Source organism: Protomyctophum parallelum, assembly GCF_964188405.1.
Source record: "Protomyctophum parallelum genome assembly, chromosome: 3".
Classification (NCBI taxonomy): Eukaryota; Metazoa; Chordata; class Actinopteri; order Myctophiformes; family Myctophidae; genus Protomyctophum; species Protomyctophum parallelum.
Genome location: NC_139698.1, coordinates 10,089,327 through 10,112,558, shown reverse-complemented (window position 1 = coordinate 10,112,558; position 23,232 = coordinate 10,089,327). Strand labels below are relative to the sequence as shown.

General features: G+C 44.3%; 1 protein-coding gene across 1 annotated transcript in view; it reads right to left on the bottom strand.

Annotated features, from left to right (window-relative positions):
• Positions 1–23,232, bottom strand: part of LOC310856530 (PC3-like endoprotease variant B) — a gene marked incomplete at both ends in the record, with an annotated part of 134,370 nt that overhangs the window by 5,479 nt on the left and 105,659 nt on the right. Inside the window, 3 exons of the mRNA XM_083762002.1 lie at positions 6,114–6,202; positions 7,512–7,591; positions 11,158–11,195. Of these exons, the coding sequence (XP_083618128.1) occupies positions 6,114–6,202; positions 7,512–7,591; positions 11,158–11,195 (207 nt within the window). The remainder of the gene's footprint in view (positions 1–6,113; positions 6,203–7,511; positions 7,592–11,157; positions 11,196–23,232) is intronic.

The following is a 23,232-nucleotide window of genomic DNA, read 5'->3' as shown; positions in this document are numbered from 1 at the left end:
AACTTGCTTTATATGCTTAACCCATTCTAACCGGGCACCCATTTTGGTGTTGGCATCATGTTATGCTTTAGCTATTGAAAAATAGCAGATCTACAAGCTCATATCGCGCCACCGAGTGGCGCGATACGAGCTTGTAGGTCTGCTATTTTTTGAAAAATCGAAGAACGACTGACATTTTTAGAATCTGATCTCAGGTCAGAATGGGTTAATCAGACCAGTGTGTGTCCAGTGGAAACCTCGTATGAACAAGTATGGACAACTTTCAGCCCTGACTCCTGAGCCGGTTGCCAGGCAACGCCTTGATCACCACTGCACGCACGGAAACATGCGCACGCATCAATAGAGCCCTATTATAATTACGATATTCTGTCACGGTTTTCCTGGAAACTACATCGCTGTCCGTGGTGTTGATCATCCATCCGAGGTTCAGATCTGATTTGTGATTTTTTTCACGGCATTGTGATTAACATTTCTGGAAAGATAAACATTGTGTGCTATTAGCCGTTTCTTTCAATGGAGGTCTGCGAGCCAGGAAAACGGAAGTTGTAATCTGCCCAATTCCGGCTGGGGGTATCTGTGGCCACACGGTGGTAGTTAACTTGTTGAGGGCTAGCGATAGCTATCCAGTTAGGATTCTCTGTTTAAACACTTTTGGTAGGCCTATTTTGTATTGAACTAAATAAGCCATCTCCTTGGAAAATACTGAAATCAATAGTGCTTAATGTAAGAAACTTTTAATTTTTTAATAAAGAATAAACCTACCTAACAATGTTACTTTACTAAAGTTTTGGAACACACAGAAATGAAAACAAATTGGAAGCTACAATTGTAATAATTTACCAGCTAAAATTTTTAAAAAAAAGTAAAAAAAGAAAGAAACAATTTGACAAAGGTGAGGTTATTGTTCTGACAGAACTGAGAAGGGATACTCTGAATCTGCCTTTAAAAGTGGCCAAATGAAGACAGCATTTCATTCTGAATGCTAATGACGTCCTCCTTCTGAGTGACACAGCAAAATGTGATATTTCTTCTTATAGCTTAGCTTATGAGTAGCTGCAGCTTCAGACTGCATTACATCTGCGGATTTGAGATCCTTCTATTCAAGCTGGTCGGTCATGCTTCATCATGATTTCCCAATGTGGATTATCTTAATTATTTACTGTATGAGTGGAAAGGAAATTCCTCGTACAGAAGACCCGTACTGCAGGCTGCCTAGCAGTACGTAAATGAATGCAGTGCAAATCGACAACAACTGTGCCTCTCCAAATATTATACAGACAGTACTTCCAAAGTTCAACCCCAGAACTAAAATGTATGGTCAATCAACCGTTATCTATTCTTACAGAGCGAGCCAAGTAAAACACATCTGAGAATGTATCCTTCATCTTGCCCTTTACGTGAGTTCCCTCTTTGAAGATACTGTGCGTCGTCTATGACTATAGGAGACATTTTAAAATAGAGGTAGCTAAAACAATGGTAAATGGAGAAAGTAGTGGAAAACAGTGCAATTTCTTTAGACAGCCATTTATATAAGGCCTTTTCTAGTCTTCAAAGAGCATCACAATGTACTTTATATCATATTCACCCGTTCCACACACTGACAGCAGAGGAAACCCTGCAAGGCACCAACCTGCTCGCTCGGGAGAAGTGATGGGTTCAGTCAGTGTATTGCTCAAGGACATTTTGACACACAGCCATGAAGAGCCAGGGATTAAACCTGCCCCCCCCGACCCTCTCATCAACCTCTGATAAATAAAGCAAGGTCAAAGACTACAGGTCACGAATGGGGGCTCAAAGGTCAGGTCATGACATAAATTGTTTTAGGTCCATCGTACATGGACACAACCGTAGCGCCACTGGGTTTGAGGAGTACGCCTTAAGCTGTACTGATCAAAGACATGGTGAAAATTATCTACAGTAAGTACATTTACTCTAGTACTCTGCAATTTTTAGGTACTTGTGGATACTTGACACTTACTTGTATTGTATTACTATATTTGTACTCTTTACTCTGCTACAAAAACATTACAGTTACTTTTACTTATCTTTAAGTATATTTTGTTGCCAATATGTTTGGTAACAAAGTAAAACTTCAAGTAAAACTTGAATTCAAGGCTTTTACTTTGTAATGTCTACACATTCTATATTGCTACTTTTGCTTAAATATATATAAAAGAATAAACCTGAGTACTTCTTCCACAACTGGATCTGTACTGACTGAGAGTTTCGTTATTCAAACAAATCATGTGCTCCCCCATTAATTAGCGTTTAATAGCATATCTTAGTCTGGCCAATAAAGATGGTCGATTTCACAACAGGCACGGGGCCTATGCTCTGTGTGTGTGTGTGTGTGTGTGTGTGTGTGTGTGTGTGTGTGTGTGTGTGTGCGTGCGTGGCTCATTCATCCCTGGCCTCTGTAACAGCCAACACTAAAACATCCATTACTGGAGCTCCCACTAAAAAGAATGAACTGTTAAATAGGGCTGGCGAGGGTTAACAGCCAGTCAGTGTGTGGCCTGTCATATCTATGAGCAGATAATGTATGAATACAGGTGTGTGCACACACACACACACACACGCACACACACACATAGGCACTCTCAGAGAGAGAGAGAGAGAGAGAGAGAGAGAGAGAGAGAGAGAGAGAGAGCGAGAGCACAAATCTGTATTTTGTCTTCCCCTCTCATCTCTGCATTTCTATGACGACCACCTTCTTGAACTGGCTGTAACCGGTCCGATCCCATACATGTTCACACAGCTTCACCACCGAGAGCATGTAAAAACTCCAATCTATCATTAGCCAGAGGCTATGTACAGCTGCGGGTGGCCCCACACACACACACACAACCTAATTGGAACACAGAGGTTGAGGTTGCAACAACAGGGTTCACAACTATAGATTCACACAAAGAAAACAGGCTTTCTATAACTTCTAGTGAAAATAAAAACCCCTGCCACCAACCAACAGCGACTATACTACTGCTGTCTAATCAAACTTTATCTATAAAGCACATTTCAAACAATCGTAATTGATCGTCGCTGTGGAATAGAAACCTCGTATCTCCATATTTCAACATTTATTTTTCATAAATTAATGTGCTTCTTCAATATACAAAAGTATGGTGAAAATATAGCAGACCTACAAAATCTACTGTGAAGTTGTAGATTGGCTGTTTTCACTGTATAATTTCAATGGGTTTTGGACAAACGGCATGAGGTTTCCACCCGACTGCGTCGATATGCATGTGCACCCCGTACGCACATAGCGTACTTAAACACACATACAATGAAATAGATAGCATAAACTCAGATATAGGATTAAATTAAAAGCCAATGCAAAGAAGTGAGTCTCGAGGAAATATTTAAAAACCTTGTACTGAGCACTTCTAATGGTGTGTGTGTGTGTACCGGAAAACCGGTACTTTAACTTTAGTGCTGCCACTAGGTGGCAGTATAAGCACACCTAAGGAATGCCACCCGTTGGCTCTAACTATACGCTCCTTGTTTCCTTTCCGGGTTATTCAGGGAGGTGGGGGCTTTTGTTGTGAGCACAGTGATCAGTGGCATTAGCTCAGACCCCTCAGCTATCATTACAACCAGTTACTGTACATACAGCTCAGGGATGTGATGTGATACAAACTCACAAATCATTTACGATCGCCGGGATGCGCGGCGGCTCACCATGGACAGCGCTCGAACCTTTTGAGATACAACGCTTTGAAAATCCTGTTATAATGGAGGCTCAATGTCGCTGGATTTAAAAATCCCATAGCTGGTGGGGACAGAAGCTCTCCATACTAACCAGAGCAATGCTAAAAGGTAAACTGAAGATACACGTAGTTAGCACCTTTAGGTACCGATAACCTAGCTACGTTTATAAACGTAGATAGCAGCGAAAACCTTAACCCACCAGTTGCTCAAAGCCATGGGAAATAACAAAGAAACATGCGTAAATGGACATTCAGTTGGCGTTTAGATTCCGCCCACTTCCGCTCACACATACAGTAGACGAACACAACACTCCCGGCTCAAATTAGTATATATTTTTTCCAGTTGAAAATGTATTTTTATTTATAAACAGGATATACCAGCAGAATAGGGACAGCGTGAGCTGCTCGGATGCAATAAAATATATATTTGGCTTGCTACATAGTTTACAAGAGTGGAATATTAATTTATCAGTCCTAGTGTGTGTGTGTGTGTGTGTGTGTGTGTGTGTGTGTGTGTGTGGGTGTGTGTGTGTGTGTTGGGGGAGCCTGGGGCAGCAGAGGCATGGTTACCCCTGCTTATTAGTGTGGTTTTGGGTAACAACCAGGAGCAGCTTGTCAGCAGACCTCAGTGCTCTGGAGGGTGAAAGGAGAGTTCAGGGCCAGCCAGATTAAAAATACATAAAAGTATTATAAAATTGACAGGGAGCTAATGAAGTGCAACTGAAACAGCGTTTATGTGGTAGCGTTTTTAAGTGGCGCTACACTACAGTCTTATTCAATCCAATGAAATATGTTTCTGAACACATTTGAGGAGAGAAATACAGTATAGTTACTGCATCTTGATTTGTATTTGATCTGCGAAACTTACAGTGTGCTGCGTTCACACCGGCAGATACAAAGATGCAAAGCTATACACAGTGTATGGAGGAACTGTTTGCAGCAGCTAAAAACGTCAGATGCATCTTTAATTGCATCTTCCTGTTGCTGGCTTCCATTGAACGGTAGACTGTAGCTTTGCATCTGCCCGTACGTGTGAACGCAGCCATTGTACAGTGAAAATAGCTGATACAACAATACATTGTGTGCAGAAGCTATACGTTCACTATTCGCTTGTTTGACTTTGAGTATCATACACTATTCAGTCGTTTGAATGGAAGGCTTATTAATACTTTACGTTTACAACAGTTTCTGAGCACTGACATTTTCCTTGCCCCGGCATAGCCTCTGGCATGGTATACTGCACAGTATATCCCCAAGACCCCAACACAACATATTACAGTATGTTGTACACTTCCCTATCACTCACTTCCTGTGGTGCACTTTTTTCATCTTTTTGAGGGGCGATATCCCCTCCTATGTGTGAGTCAGAGTGTAAACACAAACTTTGTCCTATCACAAACATTAAATGCCATTGACAATGAATGGACAATTTTGAGGGTTTGTGTAAACACAAACATTGTGTAACAATAGCGTAAGAATAGACAATTTTCTCGTCTACATACAACATAAATTCTCCATTCATTGTCAATGGCTTTTAATGTTTGTGTCAGCACAATAATCTACACTATAGATGAATATAGGAGGGGCTAGCGCCCCTCAAAAATATCAATACTAGTGAAAAGCGTCCAGAATACAAAAATACAAACAAATACAAAGCCACACTAGCCGCTGTAGAGTCCCATAGCATTCACCTCTACAGTCTACACTAGCCGCTACAGGAGCCACTGTATAGAGTTCTGTAGTGTTGTGTATTTTAAACAACATAAGAGTGCTCTTCTTAAGCTAAAAAAACTGAGTTCTTAAAGGACCACTTCACCACTTTTCAACCTATCTTCATATAATAGGTCCTCAATAATAACCTTGAAAAAATTGCGAAATTATTTTCTACTCGGTCTGTGTCTCATAGGAGGGCTGTGGGCAGTTTAGAAACAGTCTTCCAGTGACATCATCGATGGGGAATACAAGCTAATAGAAACTGCAGGCTTTCTAGTCCTGAAAAGTTGCAATGCAAAAATGGAAGCCATCGTTCTCACGATAATGAAAATCTAAACATTTTTGTAAAAAAATCTTGTTTAAAAAAAAATCTGCCTAAAAATGATGTCACTGGAAGACGGTTTCTAAACTGCCCACAGCCCTCCTATGAGACACAGCCCGAGTAGAAAAAATTGCGCCATTTTTTTTCATGATTATTAGTGAGGACCTATTATATGAAGATAGGTTGAAAAGTGGTGAAGTGGTCCTTTAAACACAGCAGGCAGTCTGGCCGAAGGGGTGTCTATGCCTCAGCTGTCTGCTGCTTCTCAATTCTTCTCCTTTTCCAGTTAGTCTAAAAAGTATTTCAGCTCTTTGTGCGGTGGAGAGAACAAACACTCTGTCTTTTAAATTTACTCCAGTGGCACTCACCTCCGATCTTGGCATTGAAAGCGATGCCCACTCCACAGTAGGAGTTGTTGGCCTCCATAGCAACCTCCCCTGCACACCGGGTCCCATGGCTGCAACAGAGGACCAGCATGAGTCAAGTGGATGGCAGCGTTCACAATACCAACAAAAACTAATAAATACAATGGTGAACGACCGTTACAGTGCTCAGTGTTAAAGCTTTAGTCACAATAACATACTACCAGTAGTTCCACCACTATTGTTACTCTCTCTCAACGAACTTTAGGTAGAAAGCAGTACATTGTACTAAATAAATAACACAGATAAGGTTGAAGTCTGGAGGTTAATAAAGAAACCAGAGGCCCTTATTTACCAGGCTTATTGAGTGGCTCTTTGAAACCCGTCATGCGACTAAATGTAAATAACCACTTGACACCCAGCATCCATATTCTGGGGGTAACATTAGCCAAACATAGCAGATCTACAAGCGCACAATGCATGTGGCGTGGTGGCGTGTTGTGACCTTGTAGATCCGTCTAATTTTGGCAATTTATGTTAATGACGTTTAGAAGCTTTAGATCACTTTCCTGGGGGTATTTATGTGTGTAATATGTGGTTTTAGTTATTTTAGATTGTAGCAGTGAGCCTGTTGTCTCTGATGTCATGGACACTGGTCTCACTACCTTCCTGGACTACAATTCCCATAATTCTTTGGTGCACTGCTCCTCCTTGCGGATAGGGGGAGAGCTGTCTTACTGAGACAACATGTAGTCCAGGAAGGAAGTGAGCCCAGTGTCCATGACATCAGAGACAACAGGCTCACTGCTACAATCTAAAATATCTAAAACCACATATTACATACATAAAGCCCCCCAGGAAAGTGTTCTAAAGCTTCTAAACGTCATTAACATATATCTTTTTGCAAAAAGGGTGAAGTGTCCCTTTAAGGTGTCGACAGGGGAAATAAAAAAGCAGTTCTAGTACCTAACCCACTCCAGGTCCAGTTTACTATAGTCTAACCCATTTAGGTCGGTCTTTTTTAAAATGTATTTCTTTCTGAAAAAAACATGTTTCTGTATCAGTGGTTCTTAATATTTCATGTCAAGGACCCCGAGAATTATAGGTAATATGCCGCCGACCCCCATCTGAAAATATGTCGTTCCAGGAACCACCCCATAAGCAAAGATTTGAGTTAAAAACTGAAACTCTCTCTATATATATATATTCAAAGATTTGAGGCACCTTTTCACGATTTTTCTAAAATGCACTCGGTGCCGCGCTATGAACTTGTAGATCTGCTATTTTTCAAATAGCTAAAGTATAACATAATGCTTAAAACACCAAAAGGGGTTCCCGCCCCAAAATGGGCTAGACGAGAGGGTTTACAAGAAACAGAAGAGGATGGCAGCAGGCTTTCATTACCCATTCTCCTCGTCCCTGAGAGGCATGGGATCGTGAGTCAGGCCGTGTGAACCGCGCAGGTCCAAACTGGCACAGGCCTCCTGGCAGATGGACAGACAGACAGACAGACAGACAGACAGACAGACAGACAGACCCACAGACAGACCCACAGACAGACAGACAGACAGACAGACAGACAGACAGACAGACAGACAGACAGACAGACAGACAGACAGACAGACAGACAGACAGACAGACAGACAGACAGACAGACAGACAGACAGACAGACAGACAGACAGACAGACAGACAGACAGACAGACAGACAGACAGACAGACAGACAGACAGACAGACAGACAGACAGACAGACAGACAGACAGACAGACAGACAGACAGACAGACAGACAGACAGACAGACAGACAGACAGACAGACAGACAGACAGACAGACAGACAGACAGACAGACAGACAGACAGACAGACAGACAGACAGACAGACAGACAGACAGACAGACAGACAGACAGACAGACAGACAGACAGACAGACAGACAGACAGACAGACAGACAGACAGACAGACAGACAGACAGACAGACAGACAGACAGACAGACAGACAGACAGACAGACAGACAGACAGACAGACAGACAGACAGACAGACAGACAGACAGACAGACAGACAGACAGACAGACAGACAGACAGACAGACAGACAGACAGACAGACAGACAGACAGACAGACAGACAGACAGACAGACAGACAGACAGACAGAGCACAATGTGATGAGTACACAATGCAGGACATGAACGTGAACATGATGAATCAGTACCGAATGCTTTACTGAACAATTCTCCACTGTATAACACGGCAATCTGACCGTCCTTGTGATCTCTTCCTGCCTGAGAGGACAATGACTTCTACGTCACTGAGCACTGTGTGCACACGTGCACGTGTGTGTGTGTTTGTGTACTACGAAATCCGTACATACGCACATAACTTACGCGTAGTAGATAATTGAGGCATACAGTATATGAGTGCGAGTGTACGAGTGCACTTGCATGCGGGCACGCGTGTCCGCCTAACAAAAACTCCCCGCAAGTTTCCCGTGAGTAATCTTTGCCAGAGTGTAGGAGGGGTTGCTATACGTCTTGTGGAGCACGCGGCCGCAATTACAGCACCATAATAAAAATGAAGGGAACACATCTCTCTCCCCGTTGCCCTCGTCTCTCCCTCTCTTTTCCATTCAGACGGGCTTTATCACTGCCACGCAATCTGCTCTGACAAATGACATGTTGGCCCGCTTGCTTCGATCTGCCTGTTGGATTATAAATGACAAGGCGGTGGCAATCAGCACTCTGCCACTCCACCGCCAGAGCGCCACGCGGCCAACAGGCTCTTCAGCAGCGTTGCCAGATTCTGCCAGGGAAACAGGCACTATGGAAACGAGCCCCAAAATAAGAAGCGACTAATGTGGCAGGTCAGTCGATTCATTGTCTCGTGTTGTTTTAGAGCAGTGGTTCTCAAACATTTCCATGTCAAAGACCCCCACGTTAATGTATTTATGTGTATGCGTGTTGGCCACAGACCAGGCGTGTAGCGTGAATCGCGCGGGGGGGGGGGGGGGGGGGGGGGGCATCCCCGGCCGATAGGTGTGAAGTGTGAACGGTTTGGGGGATCATTTAAAACAAAGGCGGCTTGCATGCTGTGGTTTGCTATACTAAACAGAAATTTGCATGCACAAGGGCTGCCAAAGTAGGATATCTTTTTTAGTTTTTCTTGTTTTTTTGCCCCCTCTCTTCAGAGTTAGACTGGGCCAGCTCTAAACTGACTGGGCCACGGCCCGCGTGGCCCAATGGACCCTACATCGGTGCCAGAGACATATTTTGTGCCAGTGACCCCCACACAAGATTTGCATTAATGTTTAAAAAACATTCCAGATTTCTTTATTTATTCAAGTTTTTTTGTAGATTGTACTATTTTCAAATAGCGGATGTATGTAGGGTTAACATGGTTAAATTGAACTAAGCCAAAATAAGAAACTACACGTTTAGAAACACCCCCCCCCCCCCTCCTTATAATAAGCAGACTTGGCAACACCACTCTTCAATGAGACAGTAAAGCCAAGCAACCCCTGAACCGATTATAAATGCTTATAGTGTGCTACACTGTAAGTGTGCTTATCTGCAAGCCAGATTGCTACTGTAGATTGATGGAATTGCATAAACAAAGTTGTTTGCAGGGTTTTCATGTGCATGAATGTGTTTTTTTTTTGTATTCAACGTTTCACGGTAATTCATGTCAGGGTCAGTTTGTGGTAGATTTTCAAAGGACTTCAGGTGATGTGTGTCAGTGCACTGTAAGGCTAAGCTATAAGCTGTTACTACAAGCTGTATTTCATGTTGTAATCCATGCTTGGTGTTGCCAGGTTGGCCAGGGGCTCCCTTTAAATAGAGATAACCGTCTCATTGGGACTCACCTGGGCCAATGAAGGACGCATCAAATCTGTCCAACTAAAGGCTCATACATATAGTCTGGATTTTCGGTGGTGAGGTGACCACCGAACCACAACATGACGTCACGAGCCGCGGTGAAGAGCAAACCACCGCCACCGCCCCAGCCCTTCGCTCTGTTTTTACTCACCACCGCTCAGCGTTATTTCAGCTCCGGTGGTCACCTCCCCACCGGAGCGGTGGTCATCTCACCACCGGAGCGGTGGTCACCTCCCCACCGGAGCGGTGGTCATCTCACCACCGGAGCGGTGGTCACCTCCCCACCGGAGCGGTGGTCATCTCACCACCGGAGCGGTGGTCACCTCCCCACCGGAGCGGTGGTCACCTCACCACCGAAAATCCAGACTATGAATGAGCCTTCATTCGATACCATCCCAGGCTGATTTGACTTGATCTTAGCTGTCTATACCACTTTATAAAACATGAGGTGAATATCAGCACAAACAGACATTACTTGAATCAATTTAGCCCGGGATCAATACCATTTAGCCCAGGATCAATACCATTTAGCTCAGGATCAATACCATTTAGCCCGGGATCAATACCATTGAGCCCAGGATCAATACCATTTAGCCCAGGATCAATAACATTTAGCCCGGGATCAATAACATTTAGCCCGGGATCAATACCATTTATCCCAGGATCAATACCATTTAGCCCAGGATCAATACCATTTAGCCCAGGATCAATACCATTTAGCCCAGGATCAATAACATTTAGCCCAGGATCAATAACATTTAGCCCAGGATCAATACCATTTCCGGGGTTTCTGATCCCGTTGAAGCGGACATCGGCCTCAGCCGGCCGGAACCCATCTCCAAAATGATTCCCCTAGTTAAAAATGCGATTAGCTTGGTATAATCGATTCAATTATTTTGGTATAATTTGGTAATCCATGTTCAATTTTAACTCGTGGTCGTGACTAGCGAGTAAGTGAGACTAAACAAATTGATTCGCGTTATGTGGGGGAACAATAACAATGCGACACCAACCAGAACCCACCACCGGAACACCATTCATTTTGTCCCTCTTTTCTAAACCGGACCCCACGGGTAACGCATTTCCTCTGCCTGGTTACAACAGGTTAGAAGTTGGAGCGGTGTTTTTACAATGAAGAAACAACACCAGTGGAGACCAGTGGGTTATTTTGGTATACTCACAAAGTTTCTCGTCAGGTCCTTGTTAGTGTGATCAACACCTGTTGAGGAGACAGAGAAAGGATCGATTTTAGTTTGTTGTTTTCCAAATCTACCCCTACTTCCTCCATGCTGTTATAGGATGGATAGCAGCACCTGACAAGAATGGCAAGTCCTCACGCTTTGTCAAAAGCGTAGGCCAGGGAGTTTAATAGTCAATAAAATCTCTCTTTGGAAAGACTCTCTTTTCATAATAGACTTCTGTCAAAACCAAATTCCATGTCATTGTACCATTTTGAGAGGGTACTTTCATTTCTTTCCCTTCACTAGTGGTCCTCAAAGTGGGGTCCGGGGACCCTCAGGGGTCCTCGAGGCGGTTCCAAGGGGGGTCCCCATGCAGCAAACCACGTGGTTATAATATTCAAATATATACGTGTATTTTGTGTTTCTTCCTGAAAGCTAAAAACATTTGAGTCGAAAGGCCCAAAAATTTCCATGAATAAAATGTTTTAAATAAAAGTTGGAGGAGTAATGGGAATCTATACAAGCTCACAAGCGTTGCTGACCTTCTGCTATTTTCATTCATTTGGGTTGAAGTCTAATCTCTTTTTTTGGGGTCTTTAGCTAAAAGGTTTGGGAACCACGGCTACATCCTGTATGTTATGTGTGTCTTACTGCAATGTCACTACTGAACATCTTTAGCTTCTCTTTCATGCACCGCCCTGCCTTTCTCCAATCCAGTCTCCATCCTTCCCCCTCCCTCCCTCCCTCCCTCCCTCTATCATTTCTGCTTCCCCTCCTCCATTCTCTCTCTCTCTCTCTCTGGGCTCCTGTGGTCTCTGTGAGAGAGAGAGAGAGAGAGACGAGCGAATGAGGGCCCCAGGAGGCCCTAGCCTGCTTTGCCACACGCCACTCACTCACGCTCACATTTTGCACGCACGCACGCACGCTACTATACTTGTGAGGACATCGCTATTTTAGGACAGCGATTTTCTGAATGCATTGTCAAGATTTAGCGATCTACAAGCTCACGACACATCGTAGTGCAATGCGTTGCAAGCTTGTAGATTAGCGTTTTGTTTTTGGTGCACGACAAGCGCAACTATAAGTAAGCTATAAAAACAAGGCATAACTGTAGTGTGTAAAGCTATTACCCTCCAAATGTATAATCCTAAACAAAGCGGGGAATCATTTTTTGCATAATTCCAAGCCTATAAAACAAAACAAAAAAAAATACAGTTTTTAACCCATTCTGACCGGGCACCCATTTTGGTGTTGGCATCATGTTATGCTTTAGCTATTGAAAAATAGCAGATCTACAAGCTCATATCGCGCCACCGAGTGGCGCGATACGAGCTTGTAGGTCTGCTATTTTTGAAAAATCGAAGACACTTTTAGAATCTGATCTCAGGTCAGAATGGGTTATAATTAAACTGTCAGGATGTAATAGACATTTTTAGAATCTGATCTCAGGTCAGAATGGGTGAAAATATAAAAATTGGCCTTACAATGTATTATTTTTCTCAAAATCGACGATACGGTGCGACCCCTCACAAATATGGTAATACAAGCACACACCACACACACACACACACACACGCACGCACACACGCACGGGACCTGCCAGCCTTTGTCCCGAGCACACAGTGCCTGTGCGTTGCCATGGTAACGTGCAGTGGGTGCACGGCGGAGGCCTGATTGTGTTCGGGATGGCGCCCAGGGTGCAGTGGTGGGAAAAACGTACTCGTATACGTAAAAATACTGCAATGTATTGTAGAAATATCTCTGTTATTATCCCATTCTGACCTGAGATCAGATTCATACGAGGTTTTCCACTGGACACACACTGGTCTGACGAACCCATTCTGACCTGAGATCAGATTCTAAAAATGTCAGTCGTTCTTTGATTTAAAAAAAAATGGCAGACCTACAAGCTCGTATCGCGCCACTCGGTGGCGCGATATGAGCTTGTAGATCTGGTATTTTTCAATAGCTAAAGCATAACATGATGCCAACACCAAAATGGGTGCCCGGTCAGAATGGGTTATACAAGTAAAATTTACTGGGGTAAATGTATTGGCATCAGTAATGTACTTAAAAATTCAAAAGTAACGTGTTTTCAAAATGTGTAAAATGTATACAAATATTTTTGAAAATAGCAGATCTTGTGAGCTTTTTTAAGATCACATGCAATGCGTCGCATCGCGATGCATTGTGAGCTTGTGGATCTGCTATTTTGAAATGGCCGAAATGTATATAGTGATGACTGCATGTGGTGACTGCATGTTTTGTAATAATAATCCAAATCTACAAAGTAGCCTGCAGTAATTCAAGTTTTCAAATATTTAGCCCTTCGCTAAGTCCCTCTCCAACCCGGTCTTGTCCCAATAGGCACGTTAGCAGCGAATAAGAGACAGGTCAAGCTGTCCTTCTCACCCATAGAGATGCATGTTAAATGACGGGATTTCAGAAGCAAAACCTTCAAAATGTCTTCTAAATCTGGGCAAATGTGCATTACCGGTATATATATTTAAATAAACTAGAGGGATAAATCAATTTTTAACGACCGCCCGACAGGAGTTTTCATGTTACACGGTAAGACTATACGGTCATTAGTAGTATTGCCGTCACCTGTGTGGGTCAGCCGTGTAACTTTCCCCACGTTAAAGGTCATTACACACTGGCGAATTAGCGACGCGATGCAAATAAGCGATCTGAAAATGCGAAATATTGCATGTTGCAGTTCGCCTGCGAATCTCTGCAAAATACGACACCAGAGCGAACAAATAAAAGCGAAAACGGTCGCATTTTCGCACATTCGCACATTCGCCACTGATGTGGAAGCTTGCATGGACTTCAATTGTTTTTTTTTTAAATGCGAATTATTCGCACGAATATATCGCGTCGCCAATTCGCCAGTGTGTAATGACCTTAAGCCGTGTAAATGTTCAACACCACAGCCATGCAAAGTAACATAATAATAATAACATTGACAGCTATGAGGTGTGCGAAAGCTTGACCTGCAACAGATGTAGTGGAGTAGAAGTAAAAGTACTGAAAACTGGAAATACCCTAGTAAAGTAAAAAAAAAAAAAATTGCACTGAAGTACAGTACTTGAGTAAATGTACTTGGTTACTTTCCAGCACTGCCGTGGTGCAGCAGAGACTCAGTGCTCTAGCGCCACGCTAGGTCAGCCCGCTGCGTCTTCTGCAGAACCTCTTATCCGCTGCTGATTTTCAAAAATAGCAGACCTACAAGCTCGTATCGCGCCACTCGGTGGCGCGATACGAGCTTGTAGATCTGCTATTTTTAAATAGCTAAAGCATAACATGATGCCAACACCAAAATGGGTGCCTGTTCAGAATGGGTTAACTAATTTACCGCCAAGATCGCCTTTTTACACCTTCTGGACCGATTCTTCTTGATTTGCGGCTCATTTCTCTAAACGATATTATGATCCTCGGTTACAAAATGTATGTTTTGGGTGAATTCACCTTTAGCTAAGCCGCGCCCTCTCCCACTTAGACACTCCCACTTAAGACAATTTCCAGGCGGGCTCATTCATTCCAATGTAAATATCATAGATTTTACACATTAAATACTGGTTCATTTTTGGTATACCAGACCTTCAAAATATCTTCCAAATCTGTCAACAAGGCCTGCCATATGCACTGGAATAAAAAAAATATGTGTGTGTCTTTTTTAAAACAATGTTTTATCATATAGGAAAACTATTGGTGGAGAGGTTTATCTAACCCATGTTATGCTGTGATTGGACCATAGCAGTTTGGGGAGGGGCTTAGCTATAGGTCAATTAAAAAACATTCGCGGGACATGTTACACTAGCAGTTTGTGACTTCCTGACTCGCAGCTTCCAGGTAAAACCGCTTTCAAACTAAGACGCTCTAACGCTGAGGTGAACGGGTGGCAATCTGTGAGGTCCTTTTCAGCCACTAGATGGCAATGTTTCCGGTAAATGAGTTACGTTTTTTCCCGTAAATGAACTCCCTACTCGATCACACACTACAGCGTCACGCAAGAACGTCAAGTTTGTCGATCTGCTACTTGTGCTGTTTTGTCATTTGAATCCTGAAAAGCAACAGTTCTGGACTTATGAGGTTTCCACCCGACAGACAGAGAAGTCATGCTTTATTCTCTCTCTCTCTCTCTCTCTCTGGGTCCATCTCTTTGTCTCTGTGTCTCTCGCCCCTGACATATTATACCTTCACATACAATAAGATTTTCAAACAAAAGCTCTCGCTCCCACTCTGCACATTTTCCAATTTTGGTTGTTCCCTGTTCGTATTGTACGGCTATATCCTTATCCCATTCTGACCGGGCACCCAGTTTGGTGTCGGCATCATGTTATGCTTTAGCTATTGAAAAATAGCAGATCTACAAGCTCATATCGCGCCACCGAGTGGCGCGATACGAGCTTGTAGGTCTGCTATTTTTTGAAAAATCGAAGAACGACTGACATTTTTAGAATCTGATCTCAGGTCAGAATGGGTTCATCAGACCAGTGTGTGTCCGGCGGAAACCTCGTATGAATCTGATCTCAGGTCAGAATGGGTTAAGTGCACGATGCTTCGTTTCACATTTCTCTTTTTCCCTTCCCTGTGTATAATCTCTCTTTTTCTTGTCTTTTATTCAATTCCCCATTAGGCCGTTCATTAATTCTTAATTCTTATCGACTCGCTTGAAAAGCAATACTCAAAGCATTTTCTGAGGAACGTATCCTTCCAACATAATAACCAGAGTATAATGGCAGCCGGCAGGGTAAAGCCTTATTTAAACTTTGGTCGTATATATAGACAGTCACACGCTGGTGTCCCGTGTGGAAAATAGCCAACCTCAACCCACGCATCCTCTATCCACTGTACAGTGTGTATTATTCACTGATTGATTGACTGAATTCTTTATTGACAATTGGCACGTGAAAGTAAAAACACACACATACAATAATCAAAAAGATTTAGTCGACTAAAATCTTATGATATTTAGTCGACTAAAACTAGACTAACACTAAAACATTCTAGGTGACTAAAATGTGACTAAATGAACACTATTCAAGAGACTATGACTAAAACTAAAAAAAAAAAATGCTGTCAAAATCAACACTGCTCCCTGCCCAGTTTCCATCCCCAGAAGATGGCCGACTGTGTTCGTCTAGAATGACGCTCACCTAAACCGGATTTGAACCATGCACTGGTGGGCGGATATTCAAATCCATGCTAAATTGGGGACGGCAGGGTTAAGGTTGTTAACAGAAAAGCTCAACGCTGCATATTCTGCTGCTTTTCACAGATCTGCACTAAGGCTACAAGCACAGAGCCGGTGAACGGGTTTGACCCTTAGTGGATGAGAAGACCACGGCTGCATGTACAGCCGTGCCATTACGTGAAGTGAATTACCTGTCTGCAGGAGGTGAAGGAGGCTGCTATATTAAGAGAGTTCAACCTTGTTTCAACTCAATTATAAGTAAGACGCCTCTGTGCGTACATGTGTGTGTGCGTGTGTGTGTGTGTGTGTGTGTGCGCGTGTGCACGTGTGTGTGTGTGTGTGTGTGTGCGGGCAGTGCCGTCACGCTGCGACAGTCGCTCGTCGTGCACACACAGCGTGGCATCGGCTTTAACCCATTTAGACCAGATTCTACAAAATGTCTGAAAAATCGGAAAAACCTATTTTTCTATAATGTCAGTGTAGTTCAATGTAGTTCTCGAACTATTTCATGTCAAGGATCACAAATATTATATGTATTTGGCCGCCGACCGCCACCTGAAAATATGTTGCATCAGGGACCGCCCAGAATCAAAGATTTGAGTTAAAAATGTTCTCGCTCTGAAGGAATATATATTCAATATTTGCGCCACATTATTACGATTTTTCAAAAATAGCAGACCTACAAGCTCATAGCGCGGCACAGATCTGCTATTTTTCAACAGCTAAAGCATGACATAATAATGCTTAAAACACCAAAAGGGGTTCCCGCCCAGAATGGGTTAAGAGGTGACACCGCCACCTCTGCAGGTTGGCGAGGAGACGTCACCGGGAATTAACATCACGCCGCTCCGGAGGGAGTGATGTAACAAGGGAGGGAGGGACGGATAGGAGGCCTGGAGCAAAGGAGAACTATAGGACACAGAATCTGTCTGTCCCCCACCTACACTCCCCCCCCAGACACAGAGGAAAGGAGAACTATAGGACACAGAATCTGTCTGTCCCCCACCTACACTCCCCCCCCAGACACAGAGGAAAGGAGGACAATAGGACACAGAATCTGTCTGTCCCCCACCTACACTCCCCCCCAGACACAGAGGAAAGGAGAACTATAGGACACAGAATCTGTCTGTCCCCCACCTACACTCCCCCCCAGACACAGAGGAAAGGAGGACAATAGGACACAGAATCTGTCTGTCCCCCACCTACACTCCCCCCCAGACACAGAGGAAAGGAGGACTATAGGACACATAATCTGACTGTCCCCCACCTACACTCCCCCCCCAGACACAGAGGAAAGGAGAACTATAGGACACAGAATCTGTCTGTCCCCCACCTACACTCCCCCCCCAGACACAGAGGAAAGGGGGACTAGTTTATAGGACACAGAATCTGTCTGTCCCCCACCTACACTCCCCCCCCAGACACAGAGGAAAGGAGGACTAGTTTATAGGACACAGAATCTGTCTGTCCCCCACCTACACTCCCCCCCAGACACAGAGGAAAGGAGGACTAGTTTATAGGACACAGAATCTGTCTGTCCCCCACCTACACTCCCCCCCCCCCCAGACACAGTGGGTCTTCCCTGGACGCGTGTAAGGCACCAGTAATGATGATACGCTCCAGTGTGTGTGTGTGTGTGTGTGTGTGTGTGTGTGTGTGTGTGTGTGTGTGTGTGTGTGTGTGTGTGTGTGTGTGTGTGTGTGTGTGTGTGTGTGTGTGTGTGTGTGTGTGCCGTGTGCGTGACACCAGTAACGATGATAGAATGTGGTGTGTTGGTAATCATCCTGATAATAGCCGTGTCTGACAGTGCAACCCCTCTGCCAGCCTAATGAAGATCTCAGCGGCTTAGTGGAGCCAAGCCAACACACAGCTCAACTCTATAGGAGACCAGGGGCTCAGGATGCATGTGTCTGTGTGCACGTGTGTGTGTGTGTGTGTGTGTGTGTGTGTGTGTGTGTGTGTGTGTGTGTGTAGCGTGTGCGTGCGTGTTCATGTGTTGTGTTGTGTGTTTCTTGCGGTCTTCCTTGAGTCGTGCTTTGTGTGGTACTTCCTCACTCAACCTTGCCCCCATACCCAGGAGGTATGCCCCCATACCCAGGAGGTATGCCCCCATACCCAGGAGGTATGCCCCCATACCCAGGAGGTATGCCCCCATACCCAGGAGGTATGCCCCCATACCCAGGAGGTATGCCCCCATACCCAGGAGGTATGCCCCCATACCCAGGAGGTATGCCCCCATACCCAGGAGGAGCTAAACTCCAGACGGCATCACTCTTGGCATCTTTGGTAAACACACAATCTTCTCCGTCCCAGCGAGGTGGCGAACCCTCGGGGGAGAAGGAAGACCTGAGCACAGCGGAGCAGGCAGAGGATGGTGTGGAAAACGATATGGCCATTACACTAATGCCCCCCAAAAAGCAATACAGTACCACCCCAGCCTCAACACCAGGAACCCTGAAATAGCAATACATGATAAATAGGCTACCACTACAGCACTGTTTCTCCCACAAATGGGTTCAGGACCCATTTGTGGGTCACAAGTGAATATCCCCCCCTACTGATGAAAAAGAGATTCAAACCATTTGTCCAAAGAATTTCAGGAATAAAATGAAAACATTCAAAAGTCAATCCATAGATTCCACAAAACCTCTACGCAAGAGTGCAAATTGCCGATCTGCAAGCTCACAACACGGCCGGCGCGAAGCAACGGGCCGTGAGCTTGTAGATCTGCTTGGCAACGCCAGTGAAGGAAGTCAGAAGAGGCCTGGAAGTAGGACGAGTTATTTCCAAAATGGCGTATGTGCATATAGGGCCTATTGGGCTTTTGGAAAAAACTCTGTAGAAGAGAAATTTCTATTCAGCTTGCAAAGACCAAGCTATTGCTCAACCAGGTAGTTATTTTGCCCACTCTTTCACAGTGCAGACGGAGACTTGCGTTACATACAGTATACCGCCAGAGCTGGCTGTCAAACATCTTGCAAAACCAACTGAAAAGAGAAGCGCACTAACATCAGTGGTCTAGACAGGAAGAAAACACAGACAGCATTGCTACCTACCACCATCATTAAACACCAGCTCGCATGCGGACAGGCCATGCAATACAAATGCCTGACACACATCTTCCAAAACACCACATCTCAAATAATTCTATATAAACAGAAAAACTGGGAAGCCATTGCTGCTCAATACAGAACCGAGTAGATGAAGGAGACACATACATATCCATGAAGACTATACCTCCTCCTCCATGCAGAGTCAAAGCAGCAGACGGGCTGAAAGTATAGGCTGGTACCGTCTGGTTCAAAAACGGGACAGCTGTCTGCCAGAACCCACATACAACCCACCACCAATCGCATTTCCAACACAAAACAAATGTGTTATCCCATTTAGGCCCGACGTCGAAATAACAAAAACGTTCGCTCTGAAAGAATATATACCTATTCAAAGATTTGTGCCGCATTGTTACGATTTGTCAATAGTTTAAGTATAACAGAATGCTTGAAACACCAAAAGGGGTTCCCGCCCAAAATAGGTTAAGGCAGGCAGTCGTTTCTTTTGCGAAGAAATCTCCCATATAAAATGACAGATACTGTAAAATATGTTTTTATGAGTCATGATGTTCATTCAAACATGCCACACGAACTCCACGGATTGTTCTGTAACACTGCCTGGCGTAATGACGGTGTGCATACATGCACATCGCACTACCTAAACACATACTGCATATACAGTGCATTAGATGTATGTTCCCGGACAATCATTTTTGCAGCCAAACCATGCATTTTATTGATATTTTGCCTTGTTGGGGAACAGAACGTATCAACTCTTTATATGTGCCTAATGTACTGTTTCGTTTTTGGCTTTGAATTTCAAAATTTGTAAACCGTTCATGAATTGTATTGCAATTATCTTCTAACAAAAATTAATTAATTCATATTTTGAATGTTTTGTCAACATTCATGGAGGGATGTTTTTCAGTGAAAGTGGTGGTATTAGGCCCTGTTTGTGTGCGCCTCGACGGAGCGGGACCGTTGAGTGTCTGCTATCTGCATGCCGGTTTCAAAATTCAGTCATTTGAGGAACCACAACAACCCCCCCCCACTCCCCCCAGAAGCAAAGATTTTAGTTAAAAACCTTCGCTCTGAAAGAATATATTCAAAGATTTGCACTTTCAATTTTGGCATTTTCCCACCAACAGGGGTTCCCGCCCAGAATGGGTTAAGTGATTGTCAACGATGATGATGATGATGATTATGATGATGAGGATGATGTGTCGTGCCCCAAACATAGCTGATTTACAAGCTCACAGGCGTTGCATGAACATTGCATATAACATTAACAAAAGGACTAAGAGGTCTGCTGTAGAGGGGGGATTTTTACACGCAATTTTATTTAATTTTGGTTAGTTTTTGCATTGTTCCATATATATATATATATATATATATATATATATATTCTTGAGGACGGTCTTCCAAACTTAACTGCTCTGGGCTTTCTGTCCCCTTCAGGGCATGTTGGATCTGGTAAAAGGAGCAGCCAGCCCGTTTGCACTGAGCAGCAAAACGACCAGGCTTAGGATGATAAAATGTCCATTTTATGTCTATTCTGGGATGCAACAGATTCATATTTATATATGCCACAACAACAAGGGGGTCAATTGCAATAGGATAACATTGCTCGTTCAAGTGAAAGCGAGGTTGATCACAAGTACAGTATACAGTATACGGAAATATAAAATAAAAGGCCGGCGCTTTGTGTGCATTCGCTGCAGACGCCGCGCCACGTTGGCATAAATACATAGAGAACACTGTGTACGTAGACCAGAGGAGACATCCACGTCCCACAGCTAGATGGAAAACTGTAGGTGGTGCAGCCAATGTAAAAGCTGCTATGAATACAAATGGTTTGAACCTGGCTGACCCAGTGCAGATTGCGTGTGTGTGTGTGTGTGCGTGTGTGTTTGCGTGTGTGTGTGTGTGTGTGTGCGTACGTGTGTGCGTGCTCAGACGCAGCGGCGGCGGCAGAGGCTCTATCTCCTAGCGCTCCCATATTCATGCCGGTCCTCAGGGTCAAACTCACACAAATCAGACACAGAGATGCGACGGAGGCCATTTTAGCGCCGACATTGAGTCGTGCCGGAGCCGCGGCTGAGAAAATGAGCAGACATCACTTTGGAGGAGCCCCCCCCCCCCCTCCCCCGCCGGCACACCTGGGGCTCCTGGTGCCCGCTTTCATAACCCCCCCCCCCCCCACCCTCTTTGTAAGCGTTACAGTAAAAAACAAAAGAAAGAAGGAAGGAAGGAAGATGCAACAGGTGGGCAACAGGCTTCATTGATTGCTAGAGCGAGGGAGGGGGGGGGGGGGAGGATGAAGTCGAGGGAGTCAGAATGAGAGAGAAAAGAGAGACTATGGAGGAGGAAGAACTTTGGTCACAATACAAAAGGAAAAAAAATACTCTGTATTAGTATAAAAGGCCTGCATTTCAATGTTTTCCTTGAGTAAAAAGTACAAAGGTATTGGCATCAAAATCTACTTACAGTAAGCACCAAAGTATGTTCATAGACCTGTTGTCTGTTACCGTGTTTTCAAATCCTAAAATAGCTCACGTGGTTAACCTACAGTATACGTATACGTTTGTAATAATAATCAAAATCTGCAAAGCAACTTGTAACAAAAGCTTTCAATAAGACACAATATTTGTCTCTGAGCTACAATATATTGAACCCATTAAAAATGGGAAAGCATCTGTTATTGTGTTATTTTAGATTTTAACTACAGCAACATACGTTTTTCTGAAAACTAATAGTGGTTCTCATAAATGTAGTGAACATAAAGGTACACTATTCCATTGCTTATGGGAAAGTGAGGAGATTAAAACATACTGGAGGTCTGTGGTGCATTATATCTCTCAGATTACATCAGGGGCCAGTTCCTCTCTGTCCCAAAGTATGTACAGTATACTTAAGTACCAGTGTCCATTAAACTGTACACTAAACAATAAAGAAAAAACAATTCACTCAATTGCGCAACTGTGGCTAACAGGCTCTATAGCGTGTCTCTTCATGTCTGCCTCGCACGGTGATCGGTATCCATGGCTCTCTAGCGTGTCTCTTCATGTCTGCCTCGCACGGTGATCAGTATCCATGGCTCTATAGCGTCTCTTCATGTCTGCCTCGCACGGTGATCGGTATCCATGGCTCTATAGCGTGCCTCTCTCTTCATGTCTGCCTCGCACAGTGATCGGTATCCATGGCTCTATAGCGTGTCTCTTCATGTCTGCCTCGCACGGTGATCAGTATCCATGGCTCTATAGCGTCTCTTCATGTCTGCCTCGCACGGTGATCAGTATCCATGGCTCTATAGCGTCTCTTCATGTCTGCCTCGCACGGTGATCAGTATCCATGGCTCTATAGCGTCTCTTCATGTCTGCCTCGCACGGTGATCAGTATCCATGGCTCTATAGCGTGTCTCTCTCTTCATGTCTGCCTCGCACGGTGATCAGTATCCATGGCTCTATAGCGTGTCTCTTCATGTCTACCTCGCACGGTGATCGGTATCCATGGCTCTATAGCGTGTCTCTCTCTTCATGTCTGCCTCGCACGGTGATCAGTATCCATGGCTCTATAGCGTGCCTCTCTCTTCATGTCTGCCTCGCACGGTGATCGGTATCCATGGCTCTATAGCGTGCCTCTCTCTTCATGTCTGCCTCGCACGGTGATCGGTATCCATGGCTCTATAGCGTGCCTCTCTCTTCATGTCTGCCTCGCACGGTGATCGGTATCCATGGCTCTATAGCGTGCCTCTCTCTTCATGTCTGCCTCGCACGGTGATCAGTATCCATGGCTCTATAGCGTGTCTCTTCATGTCTGCCTCGC